The sequence below is a fragment of the Schistocerca piceifrons genome, chromosome 2 (genome assembly GCF_021461385.2).
Source record: "Schistocerca piceifrons isolate TAMUIC-IGC-003096 chromosome 2, iqSchPice1.1, whole genome shotgun sequence".
In the NCBI taxonomy this organism is placed as follows: domain Eukaryota; kingdom Metazoa; phylum Arthropoda; class Insecta; order Orthoptera; family Acrididae; genus Schistocerca; species Schistocerca piceifrons.
The window spans coordinates 72,090,166-72,104,860 of record NC_060139.1 but is presented as its reverse complement, the minus strand read 5'-3'; the positions used below and the strand labels follow the sequence as shown (position 1 = coordinate 72,104,860).

The following is a 14,695-nucleotide window of genomic DNA, read 5'->3' as shown; positions in this document are numbered from 1 at the left end:
CACCTGTGTAACAACACATGCCTTGTACCAGCTGTTATGCAAACACCGCTCGGTCTTTTACATTGGCATGACTACCACCGAATTATCCATTAAGATGAAAAGACATATGCAAAGGGTGCCTACTGGCAACACACAATTTCCTGCTGCAGAACATGCTCTACAACATGACAGTCATGACCTCAATGACAGTTTCACTACACATGCCATCTGGATTCTCCTCCCAGACACCAGCTTCTCTGAACTCTGCAGGTGCAAACTGGCATTACAACATGTCCTTTGCTTTTTGCCACTCACCTGGCCTTAATTTACGTTAATTCCTTCAGTCTCAACACTTCTTCTCAGTAACTAACCCTTTATTCACTCCCTTTTCTCTTTCTATATCTTCTATTTTCTGACTTTTCTATCTCCCCCCTTAAATTTCTCAGGTTTTCAAATCTCATCCAGTGGATTCCCGAACAATTAGTCTTTCCTTCTCATCCCATCCAGTAAGTCCCCCCTGATCCAGGATTCCTGGTGACTTTTCTACACTTTCCCAATGCCCTATGCCTCACCAGTCCTTTTCCATCACCCCTCTCCCATCCCCTTCAACCCCACTGCCACAAGGAGACACTGGCTCCAAAAGCTTACAAATTACAAGTTGCAAATTTAAATATCTTTATATGTGGGCTCTACTGCTGCTACTTAGTTAGCAGATTTTTTTTTAATCCACCCAATTACATTATGCTTGTATACTGAGTTTGAAATGAGTGTTAAACAGACCATGGCCTACAGGAACCCTAGGAAATCAGATTGGGACTCACATAGGAAAAATCAAAACTCACATTTGTCTGAAATCAGAACTTCAATAAGAAACCCAGTAGATTTTGAGGAAATGGCAGATGTACGACATCTGCCGTTATGGCCTCGTATTTAGTAAACTGCATACTCTCAAAGAAGTGCACAAACAGAAATGCACCTTGGTGGAACAACAAACTGGAATAGCAACGGAAGTAGATAGCAATATTGTTCAGCCTTGTAAGAAAGAAAGGACAATGAGCAAAATATTGGGAGGCCCTTGTCAAATATAAGCTATCGTCATGGTATTCTGTGATGAAATAAAAGGTACAGCTACTTGTGACAAACTTCACAAAATCCTCACCAGAATATCAATAATCCAGGAGGTACTCAATGGAACACGAATGATGGGTGTGCAAGGACAGTGAGTGAGCTGTTGGATATGTTCCTCAATGCTCAATTCCCTCAATGCACTCTGGCAGACAACATAAACCAGATGTCGGTCCCTGAGAGGTAATGGTTTACGGGTAATCAATGGGAAAACTGGGATTCTGTCGGAGAATTTGCCGAATTCAAAAAGCCCAGTGAGCAGTGGGAATGTTTCAACCATTCAAGTCACAACATTCAAATGGAATCTTTCCAGTTCTACTGCAACAAGCAGGAGAGGATTTTAACTGGATTCCTGTATAGACCATCTGGCCTCAGCCTCCTAATACTTGGAGGACAATGAAGGTTGTTTCCATTACAAAGCCGCCAGAGAAAACTGATCATACAGTGCTAAGGATATGAGACCTGTCCTATCCATCCTTCCTCCCTGCTTCTAAAGAAATTAGAAAAACTGATTAACGTGCACGCTAGGAAAAGAGGTTAAATGAAGTTCCTCCGCATATCAACCAGGCAAATCATTTGAAACAGCACTTCATCAACCATTTGGAAACGTGAAAGAAAAAGCTCTACAGTGTCAGGGAACTGCTCTTTGTATCTTCCCATTTATTGAGGGGGCTTTAACAATACAACCTTTGAATCCGTGGTTACAGCTGCACAAGAGCATGGCACTGAGGCCACCATATGCAGGTCAATTAAGATCATTCTAAGAAGAAGAAAGGTAGATGCAACCACGATGAATGAGAAAATGATGATCAACACCACCAGGGTGTGTATGCAATGATGGGTTTAATCCCCACTTCTGTGGAACATAGTGGTTAATGAACTCATTGAAGAGTTAAGTCCTAGAGGCTACTTTTGCCAAGGATACACAGATGATTTGGTTATAATAAATGACAAATATGCTAGTACTATTAGAAGAACAGCACAATGTACACTGACTACTGTGCAAAACTGGTGCAGGAAATAGATGTGTCAGTCTCAAGAAAACTGTTGTAGCACCATTTATGAGGAAGCATATCCAGTACACATACTGGAATTTCAACCTCCTCAATCCAACTCTATCAATAGATGGGATAGTGAGTATTAAGTATCTAGGGATAACCAAGGTTGTGAAACTATTGTGGACCCCTCACATAAAGAATATTCACTGAGGTGACAAAAAGTCATGAGAGCTCCTAATATTGTGTTGGACAATCTTTTGCCAGGCGTAGAATAGCTACTTGTCATGGCATGGACTCAACAAGTTGTTGGAAGTCCTCTGCAGAAATATTGAGCCATGCTGCCTCAACAGCCACCTGTAATTACGAAAGTGTTGACAGTGCAGGATTTTGTGCCCAAACTGGTCTCTCAATTATGTCCCATGTCGTGTAATCTCGTTGGCCAAATCATTTTATCGAATTGTCTAGAATTTTCTTCAAACCAATCATGAACGACTGTGACTTTGTGACAAGGCACACTGTCAGACATAAAATTTCATCATTGTTTGGGAACACGAATTCCGTGAATGTCTGGCTGCAAATGGCGTCCAAATAGCTAAACATAGCCATTTCCAGTCAATGATCAGTTCATTTGGATCAGAGGACCAAGTTCATTCTATGTAAACACAGCCCACAACATTATGGAGCCACCATCAGCTTGCGAGTGCCTTGCTGACAACTTGGGTCCATGGTTTTGTGGGGTCTGCACCAAACTCAAACCCTAACATCAGCTCTTAACGACAGGAACCAGGACTCATGTGACCACGCCACGATTTTTCAGTTGTCTAGGGTCTAGCTGATATGGTCACAAGCCGAGGAGAGGCACTGCCGGCAATGTCGTGCTGTTAGCAAAGGCACTCGCACCTATTGTCTGCTGCCACAGCAGCCCATTAACACCATATTTTGCTGCACTTTCCTAACAGATACATCCCTTTTGTGTCTACATTGATTTCTGTGTGTTTTTGAGATAGTGTTACTTGTCTGTTATCACTAACAACTCTACACAAATGCCATTGCTTTCGGACATTAAGTGAAGACTGTCTGCCACTGTGTTGTCTGTGGTGAAAGGTAATGCCTGAAATTTGGTATTCTCGGCATACTCTTGACACTGTGGATCATGGAATATTGAATTCCATAACAATTTCCAAAATGTAATGTCCCACACAGCTAACTCCAACTATCATTCTCCATTCAAGGTCTATTAATTCCACTCCTGCCCATACTTACATCAGACAGGTTTTCACACAAATCACCTAAGTACAAATGACAGCTCCGCCAATGCACTGCCCTTCTGTATCTCGAGCATGCGAAACTACTGCCATCTGTATAAGTGCCTACTGCTATACCGTGACCTCAATCTATGTTCCAAGGCAAAAAGTACTCTTATAAGCACTAGATGGGCCTGTCGTAAAAACTATGGTCCAAATCCCACAAGTATGTACTGGATATACACCACTGTAATAAGACCTATGATAATTTATGGGACTACAGTATGGTGAAATAAAGTAGAACAGGAAGTGACTTAAGGAGCTTAGCAAGATGCAGAGACTGGCCTGCTTAGCTACAACTGGCAGAATTAGCATCAAATACAATGCTGGAATGGAGACCACAATGGACATGTCCCATTACATCTTTGGCTTACAATGAAGACAGTGGCAGGAGCATGCAGGTTAAGAAGTGAGAATAAATGGATACCTTCAAGATATCAAGAATCTCTCGCCAATATAGTGAGTGTGGTAAATATAGGAATGGTCAGGGAAATGCTGGCTGGCCATACAATAACTTCCAGTTGCTTCAATAAACCTTTCAGTGTAATAACAGGGAAAAAAGGAGCAGTGGAAGAACAAACCACAACAACATTCAAGAGACAGTCTGGTTTACTGACAGGCTGAAAACAGATTAAGGTGCTGGTGCTGGAATATACAAGATACAGCCTAGAACAGAGAGAGCATTGTCTTTAAGGGCACGCACCACGGAAATTGCAGCATCTAGATTTATTCAGACAGCCAAGTAGCTCTGAAATCTCTATCAACCCCTGCAACGAGATTAAAGATCACTGCAGAATGCCACAAAGCCCTTGTGAGACTAGGGGAAAGCAACAGGGTATACCTGTTGTGCGTCTCTGGTCACTCAGGAATTAGTGGCAATGAACGTGCTGATAGACTGGCCAGGACAGGCACATGGCAGGATCAGGAGGCAGCATATAGAATATTGGACTAAGATCCAAAAACAAAAACATCCCACACTAAATAAACCAAGGCCATATTTTAAGAGAAGGTCTGCAATCCTGGGCTTGAACTCATGATAGGACCTATGACTTGCCATGGGAACTTTAAGAAACACTTATACATGATGGGTGCAGAGGAAGACGCCCCTATGAATAGACTATGTTATGAAGAAGGTGAAACCACACCACACCTTATCTTCCGATGCAAAGCACTAGATGGCAAAAGATACAGAATATTTTGGTTGATAAATCATGAAGGAATCATGTCTAATAATCAACTAGGAAAGGGTTTCCTGCAACTGTTTAAGGGCAGCAGCTAGAATCACGGGCTACGAAACCGAACAATAAACTCAATTTCCATATGGGTAACAGTGGGCTAAGAGCACTGTTGTTTTTGTTTCCCTGCATCAAAAAATGGTTCAAATGGCTCTGAGCACTATGGGACTTAACATCTATGGACATCAGTCCCCTAGAACTTAGAACTACTTAAACCTAACTAACCTAAGAACAGCACACAACACCCAGTTGTTTCCCTGCATCAATCTAATCAAAACACTCATGCTGGATGAAGAAACCATATGCTAAAGAGCAGCACCTCTTCCACTGGTGTGGCTGGCATAAAGTTCACCATGCCTGTGTGGTCTAACTAAATGATTGCAGTTTGTCATCTGCCGCCTCCAACTATTCAGTCTTGCACTTATGCACGGTTCTTCTGTCAGATAATGCGATGAAAGCATACAGGGGGACGGCACATCGACATACATTATCATCCCGACATGCTTCTTTGGTTGCTTTGTCAATTATTTCGTTTCCCTGTATCTCAAAGTGTCCAGATATCCAGCAAAAGACCACCTCCTTGCCTCATTGTTGGTGCCACTTTCAAGAATTATGGATGAGCTGAATTAATTTGTCTATTGGGTGTATTTAGCAGACCACTTTCAGTGCACTGTCAGATTCAGAACAGAGGAGAAACTTTGTACTACGATGCCATCATAATACCCTATAAATCTGCCTCATAATTATTAAATTGTGGAAGGTGGCTTGGAAAACCCTACCCGGAAAAACAGCTAAACAATCAAGGGCATTTCCTTGGGATCCATCCACACAAACAACAATAAAACAGTGGACATACTTAAAATTTAAGGAAACATAAACTGGAGTATAAATTTTCTTGCACTGCATCAGGATTAAAATTACTTTTGGCTATCAGAGATGACAAGGTGGCAATTTTTTCCGTCCCTAGCTGTGTAATCAGCGATCCAACATAACCAGATCCATGAGGCAGTTGTTAGCATTTATCGTAACGACTTTGTCACACTGGGGTAATTCCTGAGCAGCCACAAAAACTGGGATGGACCGGCACATTCAACTCAAATGGAGGTGCCAACAAATCCAGAGTGGTGATTTACTAAACACAGACTCAGAACTGGGCTAGATATGTTAGACATTTCAGGATTTAAGCTAGCCTCCTACTTCTGCAGAGTAGATATGGATGGAGGAGGAGTTGCCACATTTATTAAAAACTGCCATAAATTCAAGAACATTAACATCAATAAATTCTGTTTAGAGCAGCAACTAGAAGCATGTGCAACAGAAGTAGAGTTCCATAACAGATCCTATATAATAGTAACTATTTACCAAGCACCTGCAGGAAATTATAATCTATTCATAAATCATCTAGAAGCTCTTTTGGGTTATTTAACAGGAAGAAACAAAGAAATTTTGATTGCTGGTGACTTTAATACAGATTTTCTACCGCATTCTTCCAGTAAACATTTACTGCAGTTAGTAATGTTGTCTTTCAATCTAACTCACACTGTAAACTTTCCGACTAGGATCACTAAATCCTCAAGGGCAGCCATTGATAACATTTTTATAGACAAATCAAAGGAACAAAATCATATCATACAACCTGTAATAAATGGACTATCGGATCATGACATGCAGCTCCCTGTTTTAGATGTAAATTCTAAGCAGATTATCAAGACTGCTAGATATGAGTACAGGAGAGTAGTCAGTCAACCAAAAATTGAGTGTTTTAGAAAACTGCCCAAAGATATGAACTGGAAAGATGTTTATAGTGCTCACGACATGAATGAAAAATATAACACATTCATGAACAATGGCAGTACCATGTTTGAAAACTGTTTTCCTCTTAAAGTTGCTCAAATTAAACAGAAGTCTATAATAACACCATGGATTACACAAGGAATAAAGATTTCCTGTAAGACAAAAAGGAAAATGTATCTGTCGACCAAGAATAGCTCCAATGCTGATGATTTAGCTAAATACAAGGAATACTGTAAAATATTTAAAAAAGTAATTCAGACATCTAAACAAATGCACTACGAGAAGAAGATAGCGATGTCAGGGAAAAATATAAACAATATGGGATATACTGACAGAGGAGACTGGTAGAACCAGAAAGGAACAGGAGCAAATAGCATTAAGGGTAGATGACACATTAGTAACCGATGGGCGTAGTGTGGCAAATCTATTTAACAAGTACTTTATATCAGTTACTGATAGAATGGGATTGTCAGGATCAGTAAATAATGCCCTTGAATATGGCACTCACTTCACCATAAGAAATAACTTTCATAAGAAAATCTTTAAAAACAAAGCATTCTAGTGGATACAATGAAATACCAATAAAATTAATTAAGGCATGTTCTTGTGAGTTTAGTACAATTCTAAGTTACTTGTGTAACCAGTCAATTATAACTGGAACATTTCCTGACTGGCTAAAATATGCAGATGTTAAGCCTCTATTCAAGAAAGGGGATAAAGAGATACCATCAAACTACAGACCAATTTGACTTTTGCCAGCATTCTCAAAAAGTTTAGAAAAAGTAATGTACAGGCAGCTTCTCAACCATCTGACCACAAGTAACATATTATCAAGAACACGGTTTGCATTTCTGAAGGGTTCTGATATCGAGAAGGCTGTTTACACCTACAGTGAAAATGTACTTAATTCATTAAATAACAAATTACAAGTAGCAGGTATTTTCTGTGATTTGTCAAAGGCATTTGATTGTGTGAACCACAACATCCTTTTAAATAAATTAGAATTCTATGGTGTCACGGGCAGTGCTGCAAAATGGTTAAAGTCATACCTCACTAACTGGAAACAAAGGGTGTCAGTGCAAGGGACTAGTGAATTAAGTCATCAGTCATCATCAGAATGGGAAGAAATTACATGTGGTGTCCCACAAGGATCCATCTTAGGGCCATTGCTTTTTCTTGTGTACATTAATGAACTCTCATCAGTTACACAGCCAGAAGCAGAGTTCATTTTGTTTGCAGATGACAAGTATTGCAATAAATAGTATGTCGAGTGTAGTTCTAGAAAGATCTGCTAATGATATTAATAAATGGTTTAAAGCCAACTCACTGACATTAAATTTCGAAAAGACTCACAATATGCAATTCAGAACCTGTAAGAGGTTTCCACCCAGCATATGCATGAAGTATGAAGAAGATCAGATAGAAGAGGTTGACAGTCTTAAATTCCTGGTATTACAACTTGATGATAAATTCAGTTGGGAGGAGCACACCACAGAACTGCAGAAACACCTTAACAAATCTGTATTTGCAATTCGAGTGTTAGAAGACATAAGCGACATAAAAATCAAAAAGCTTGCATACTTTGTCTACTTTCATTCCGTAATGTCATATGGTATAATATTTTGGGGTAACTCTTCAAGTCAAACAAAAGTTTTCAGAGTCCGAAAGTGTGTAATACGTATTATTTGAGGAATAAATTCTCAGATGTCCCGTAGAAACCTCTTCAAAGAACTGGGTATACTAACTACTGCCTCTCAGTATATTTACTCCTTAATGAAATTTGTCCTAAATAATATCTCTTTTTCCAATAAACATCTCAGTTTACACATACAATACCAGGAACAAAAATGATCTGCACAAGGACTTAAAAGCACTTACTTTAGTTCAAAAAGGGGTCCACTACTCAGGAACACTCATCTTCAATAATTTGCCAGCAAACACAAAAAATTTAGTTACAAATCAAGATCAGTTTAAAAGGAGCCTGAAAGACTTACTAGTGGCCAACTCCTCCTACTCCATTGACGAATTTTTTAATAGAAACGAATGATGTATTGTATATATTCATACTACTAGTATTGTTATTTCAGCTAAAAAAAAAAAAAAAAAAAAAAAAAAAAATGACATGTTCCACATCCACCCGGATCTCCTCAGCACAGATCTATGGAGCAAAAAACTAATCTAATCTGGTCCAAATGCTCCTGTCAGTATCCAATTGCCCTCATGGTGGACAGCATAGCAAATATGGGTTGATCTATAAACAATACGGGTTGATCTATAAACCACACTGCCACAATCTAACTGCGACCTGACAAATACCCCTATTACACTGCAGGAGGCGGGACCTGTCAGCTCCCCGCACCTATCACTGAGGCATTTCAAAATATAATTTTTTTCACAGGTCTTTCAGGTGTGGGAACCAGATTAATTTTGAGTCAAGAAGTAGGTCCAAACAGCACACATCCTTAAAATTTGCAACAGTGTCCCATATTATGATCTCTTGTGGGTAGGCTGGTTAAAGTTGTTGGTTAGTTGGTTGATTTGGAGGAGGGGACCAAACAGTGAAGTGATGGTCCCATAAGATTAGAGGATGAGGAAGGCATTTGACCATACCTTTTCAATGGAACCATCTCGGCATTTGTCTGAAGCAATTTAGGGAAATCACGGAAAATATAAACCATAATGGCCAGATTCGGGGTTGAACTGCTGTCCTCCCGAATGCGAGTCCAGTGTGCTAACCAGTGTGCCACTTTGCTCTGTGTGGTTAAAGTTAATGCGTGCAGTCTTCTCAAGTGAGAACCTAAAACCAGTTTTATTGATCCAAGATGAGCTGAGGTTGCCTCATCATTTTAAGATCAGAGGAAGAATTAGATCACAAAATCATTCACAAACAAAGAACTTCTAATGGGCTTTTGACTCCAGAGTGCACTGAAAGTGACTGCAAACAGTGGGAAACTGAGTATACTGCCTTCGGAGACTACAATCTCCTGAACAGAGCTGTCAGACAAGCAATCAACAATGAGATAGCAGAAGCGACTGTACTCAAGGAGGAATTGAATAAAGACAGGCAGACATTTGTGTAGTCCCCACTCATGAAGTTGGACAAGAATGTTTTATCTCCCAGTGAGGCCTTGTATTGCCATCTCCAATAAACTTAAATTTTCAAGGGCAGAACAGTAACACCTGAAACAACACTAGGTGTGGCACATGTGGCCCCATGATTTGAAGAGCCAGACGAGACAGCAGTTGACCCTGCACTTTAGAGTCTTAAGATGCATACACAGGATGTCACTGAAAGCCAACGAACAACAGCCAACTGATGTTGGTTGCCAATGGATCTGCGTGCCTCCTCTCATCCTTAATTAATCATGAGACTGGGGCAACTATTTCGGCCTGTGGAATTGCAGTGGTTCTGATAACTTGTCAAGGCTGCTCTCATTTTGTTGTTTTAAGGTGTCTTTTAGCTAAAATTTCACCAGTTGATATTAACAGGGAACAAGAGGATTTAGCAGTCATCACACATTTAGCATTTATTTTACTGCAAATTGATCACCAGAAGAAGATGAAGAAACAACACTCGTGGATGAACTTTTATTTAAAATGTGGGGAGCATTGTGGTGGGGCAAAATATCTTAAATCTAAATCGGAACTTGGGCCTATTCATAAATTATACACATAATTTTTTCCCTAAATGAAAGCTATACATTTCGAGTTGTTATTGAATTATGTAGATCCTAACCTAAGATTACAACTGAAATACTTAGATACCCGAGATTCATATGACAGCTTAATATACACCTTTAAAATATCAAAACAGCCCATATGCAAGAGTGTACCTCCCCTTTCTCTCATAATCCCATCTGTGTCACTGATATGCTACTGTGTGTCCACATGCAACAGTTGATAATGCCCGCCAATAAACGAATTTCCAAGACTAGAATCGTTTTTGTTTGTGGTCGTCAGGTTACGGAAAACAATACAAACGATTTTTGATTAACGGAGTCAGGTCGCAAAAGTCTGGAGCCGATTGTCTACTGATAAAGTCCCTTTCCAGCAGGAAGCTTTAATTTACTTTCACTGGTTCAAGAAGCAATGAATCAAGTTCCAATCGCAGCTGAGTGTTATAAATGAAAGTATTACGGTTTTCTAAAAGAAACTAGGAACGGAACTAATAGTTTGTATGTAATATTTAGGTCTAAAAACTAAAATCGAAAACAGAACATTAGATACAGTGTGTGTTGCCACTTAAATAGGATGCCACTGTTGTAATATGACAAAGTCGTTCCTTGATTTCACGTTAGTCAACCAACTGGAGTATCTCTCTTACAAAACTCAAGAACATCTGCGCCTTACGTGTGCAATGAAAGCAAGGAAGCAGCAAACTGATTACCAGTGATTGAACAGAACAGAGAGCGTTCCAGACGCCTACAATAACTGTAAGCGTAAGCAGTAGGTCAATTCTGACAACTCTTTTGAATCGTATCTACAGGCAGTTTGTTATTCCTCTACGCACTTGTATTTCTCCGACCCTTCACTAGATAATAATGACTGCTATCATAGACTTCATTACTTCTTTCAGTACAAGTTTCTTACAATTAGATGACTAACCTGCAAAGCTATTGGAGACGTCGAGAACTCCTTTCGCTCTCCATGATCCTAATAACACACCCACCACTCTCTCCTGGTTTCCAATTTTTCCCATTCGATTAAAATGGTCCACAACACTTAGTAACACTAATGGGTGTACTACTACTTTTGAGGTTACTATTTCTTGACTCGGCATTTCGAATGCGTTACGCCAACCATGAATCCACAGAAACCACTGTCTCTGCTTTGATGAGAGTAGTACAGCGATTGGGTCATTTTCACATAAATGCAACGTCAGTGTTAACTAAGTATACTGAAATTATTAATGTATTTTCTTCTTTCTTAAAAAAGCACATCTGTGCCGGAGAAACATTAATATCTGTCTTCTAGGTACTGAAATTATCTTACGTAGTCCATAGTTTATCTGAACCAGCGATTTTCATATAGTGAGGGGTAAATTATATTCTGTAAATTTATTCCGAGCAGAACAGTTTGGTGTAGGTTATTCTACGTATTTTACTTCTCTGTTTCCAAAACTTCATTCAAATATTCTTAAATTAGCATAACAATGTCATTTAGAGTTCTACACCTGCTGACAATGCGATGTTATGCGCACTGGACTTCATTGACGTCAAAGTAGTTCGGAGGAGGAAGATAGACAGTGTGCAGTTTACACAGTGATGTTTGTAGTAAATATTAGGTATTGATAATGAGAGAAGAACTGTTCAGATGTTGTAAACAAGGAAATGCAACGCGAGTGAAGTACTTACTAGAAAACACTGACATCAATCCAAATGTTAGAGACGAATGGGATAGTACTCCGTTATATTATGCTTGTCTCTGTGGTCACAGTCAGGTGGTTGACTTGTTGCTAATGAATGGTGCTCATTGTGATGCCAATACTTTTGATGGAGAGCGTTGTGTTTATGCAGCACTTACTGACGAAATATCGGAAAAGCTACGAAGTTACAGAGTTCTGTCCAGTCGTACGATGCGACGTGATTATTATGACGAATTCTTGCGCCGCCTTTTGCAGTGTAGTGAATACAGCGATGTAACATTTGTTGTTCACGACGAAGAGTTTCATTTGCACAAATGTATACTTTCCTCAAGATCAGCATACTTTTGCGACAAGTTTAGAGCCAAATGGCAAGATAGACAAGTTGTGACTATTAAGAACAGTTTAGTAAAGTCGAACGCTTTTAGAGCACTGATACAATACTTGTACACAGGACGTTTAGAAACCCACCTGGACTCTGTGGATGATTGTATTCTTCTGAGTTCCAATTGCAAGCTGTTTGTCCTGGAAGAAGAGCTGAAGAAAGCACTTAAAAAAGTTACTTCCTCTGAATATGTCAAACCAGGTATGCATGTCAAAGTTATTGTGTTAGAATCGTCTGAGCTTACCGGTCAACTTCAAGAAGACTTTGGAAGAATGGCTGATGACGTTGTAAGCTGTTATGAACCGCAAAACTTTGCTGATTTGTGTTTATACGTTGACGGGCGTTCATTTTATTGTCATAAATTGTTTGTTTGTGGCCGGAGTGAATATTTTAGCACCTTAGTGAGAAAGGATCATTTCAATGAAGTGAATATTGATACCGAGTTTGATGTTCCAGTGATAAGAATTAATGGAGTGCCTGTGGAAGTCCTTGCAGCAGTATTGTATTATATATATACCAATGCTGTCAATGTTCCTCCTGACCTTTTATTGGATCTTCTACATGCTGCTGACATGTATTTGTTACCAGGTCTAAAAAAGTCTTGTGCAGCATTGTTGGGTCAGTATTTGAACACAGAATGTGTGATGGCATACTTACACACAGCACGTTTGCTTGGCTTACCACAACTTGAAGACCAGTGTGCAAAATTCATTGCACAGAACATTTACACAATGCGGAATAATAAATCATTACATCAGATGATTTTACAAGATGCAATGGATATTCAACATCGACAAGAGACGGACAGTATTTCTATTGTTGATGACATCAGGTACCATATCACCTCACACATTGCCAGTATCAGTGAAACAATTGAAGCAAATAACAAGTTGAAGGAAATTGATGAATTGCTTGAAACCTTGGGGCTGGATGCATAATCAAAGTCATTGTTATCAACTGTATCTGTTGTTTTGTTTGTTGATTTTTATTTTATAAAACATGTTGACATTTTTAATTTGAAATAAACTAATGTGGATCAGTCAAGCTTTTCATCTAAATCCTAGCAGATGTGGATAAATTGATTCCATCACGCTGTTTTAAGTATTCTGCAAAGCATTCCAGAAAAAGAGGGATGCTCATTATGTAGTTTCCTTTAACTTTCATTTGCTTGAAATTTTCAGTGTACTGGTTATAAACTGCATGTAATTCAATGCAGTGATGATTCTTTTAAATTTCTCAGCATTGTACAATTAATATCTTCGGTCAAGAGGAATATTCAATACGAATCAGCTTTGACCAGTGAGATAATGTTAATGGCTGAGACTGTGAAGGCACGTTTTGGTGTGTATATTCACAGTTTTGTTGTTAGTTGGCAAAGCCAATGAAAGTAGTGGGGGGCGGGGTGGGCGGGGAAGCAACCCTGGTTGTGTTGACTGACTGATCTGTACCTTTGCCCAAGGTCTAGGTTAAGTTGGAAGATAACAGTGTGGTTGAGAGTTGGTGAAGCCAGCAAATGTTAAAAAGAACCTGGTTGTGTTGACAGAATGAATCGTAGCTTACCCCATTCGAAAAAAATCACAACTGATATAACGTTATAGTCACCACGTTGTTTGTGCTGTTTGTTGCATGTTTCCTGCATCACTGGTCAAAGTTGATGGCTTTATTCTGTATATCTAACACACAGCTACAGCTGTACAGAATTGAATGTTTGCTGTAACAACAACCAACTGAATCGCATCACGTAAGTGCGAAGTCTAAGAAGTTAGAAGAAATAATGGGAACATTTTCAACAAAAACTTTTTCCATAGCAGATCACCACCTGCAATAATTTCTATGTTGTGATCAAATTCTTCATGAAAAATTTCACCAATCTTGATTTTGACATGTCTGATGACATACCTAGTAATTCTCCCATGTTATTTTTCACCACCTGTACTTTTCACAAATTGAATATTGTCACCTCATTATAATTTCAGTGGCTTATGTGAAGCTGTTACCGCGCACACCCCAAAACTTCAACGGACAATATATTGTAACCTGTATCCCATTAAGTTTTACTGATATACAGCAAAACCAGTTTCCCCAACTCCTATGCCATTTTGTGTCTGTCAGTAGTAGACATGTGGCTTTAAATGGGCTGCTTGTTGGCGAGATCAGCTAGAAATACAGTATTTTTGTTTGAAAAACAGTTGGTACAGGCTATTTGCACAAAAACTTACAGTTTTGCAAAGTTCGTTTTTTAATTCCGTGTCTATCTAATTGTGCGTGCTATTAGCAATATAGTTTGTATAGTGAATGTTTCTAGCAATGTTGTTTCAGATTTTGGTAAACAAGTAGAAAATTTACATGCACACACCTGCCGTTTCTGTACTTAAGTGGATTTAGATCTGTTACAACCTTTCTAGCATGTGTCTCAACTGATGTGAATTATGGTATGTCATGGAACTGTAACTGTAACACATGTAATGAAAAAATAATAATTTTTCTCGATTTTAAATAGTAAAAAATCAGGG

The 14,695-nt window shown here is 39.1% G+C and overlaps 2 protein-coding genes across 2 annotated transcripts in view; one reads left to right on the top strand and one right to left on the bottom strand.

Moving 5' to 3' along the window:
• LOC124776639 (26S proteasome non-ATPase regulatory subunit 7) overlaps window positions 1-11,282 on the bottom strand; it is a 57,775-nt gene extending 46,493 nt beyond the window's left edge. Inside the window, exon 1 of the mRNA XM_047251729.1 lies at window positions 11,041-11,282. Coding sequence (XP_047107685.1) covers window positions 11,041-11,215 — 175 coding nt within the window. The 5' untranslated portion in view covers window positions 11,216-11,282. The remainder of the gene's footprint in view (window positions 1-11,040) is intronic.
• A 194-nt stretch (window positions 11,283-11,476) lies between these two features.
• Window positions 11,477-13,221, top strand: LOC124776638 (ankyrin repeat and BTB/POZ domain-containing protein 1). The gene has a single exon (XM_047251727.1). The coding sequence runs from the start codon at window positions 11,729-11,731 to the stop codon at window positions 13,118-13,120; it is 1,392 nt and encodes a 463-aa protein (XP_047107683.1). The 5' UTR covers window positions 11,477-11,728; the 3' UTR covers window positions 13,121-13,221.
• Window positions 13,222-14,695: the final 1,474 nt, after the last annotated feature.

Excerpts from the sequence above, each read along its gene's own strand:
- LOC124776638 (XM_047251727.1), top strand. The coding sequence starts at position 11,729 with ATGAGAGAAGAACTGTTCAGATGTTGTAAACAAGGAAATGCAACGCGA.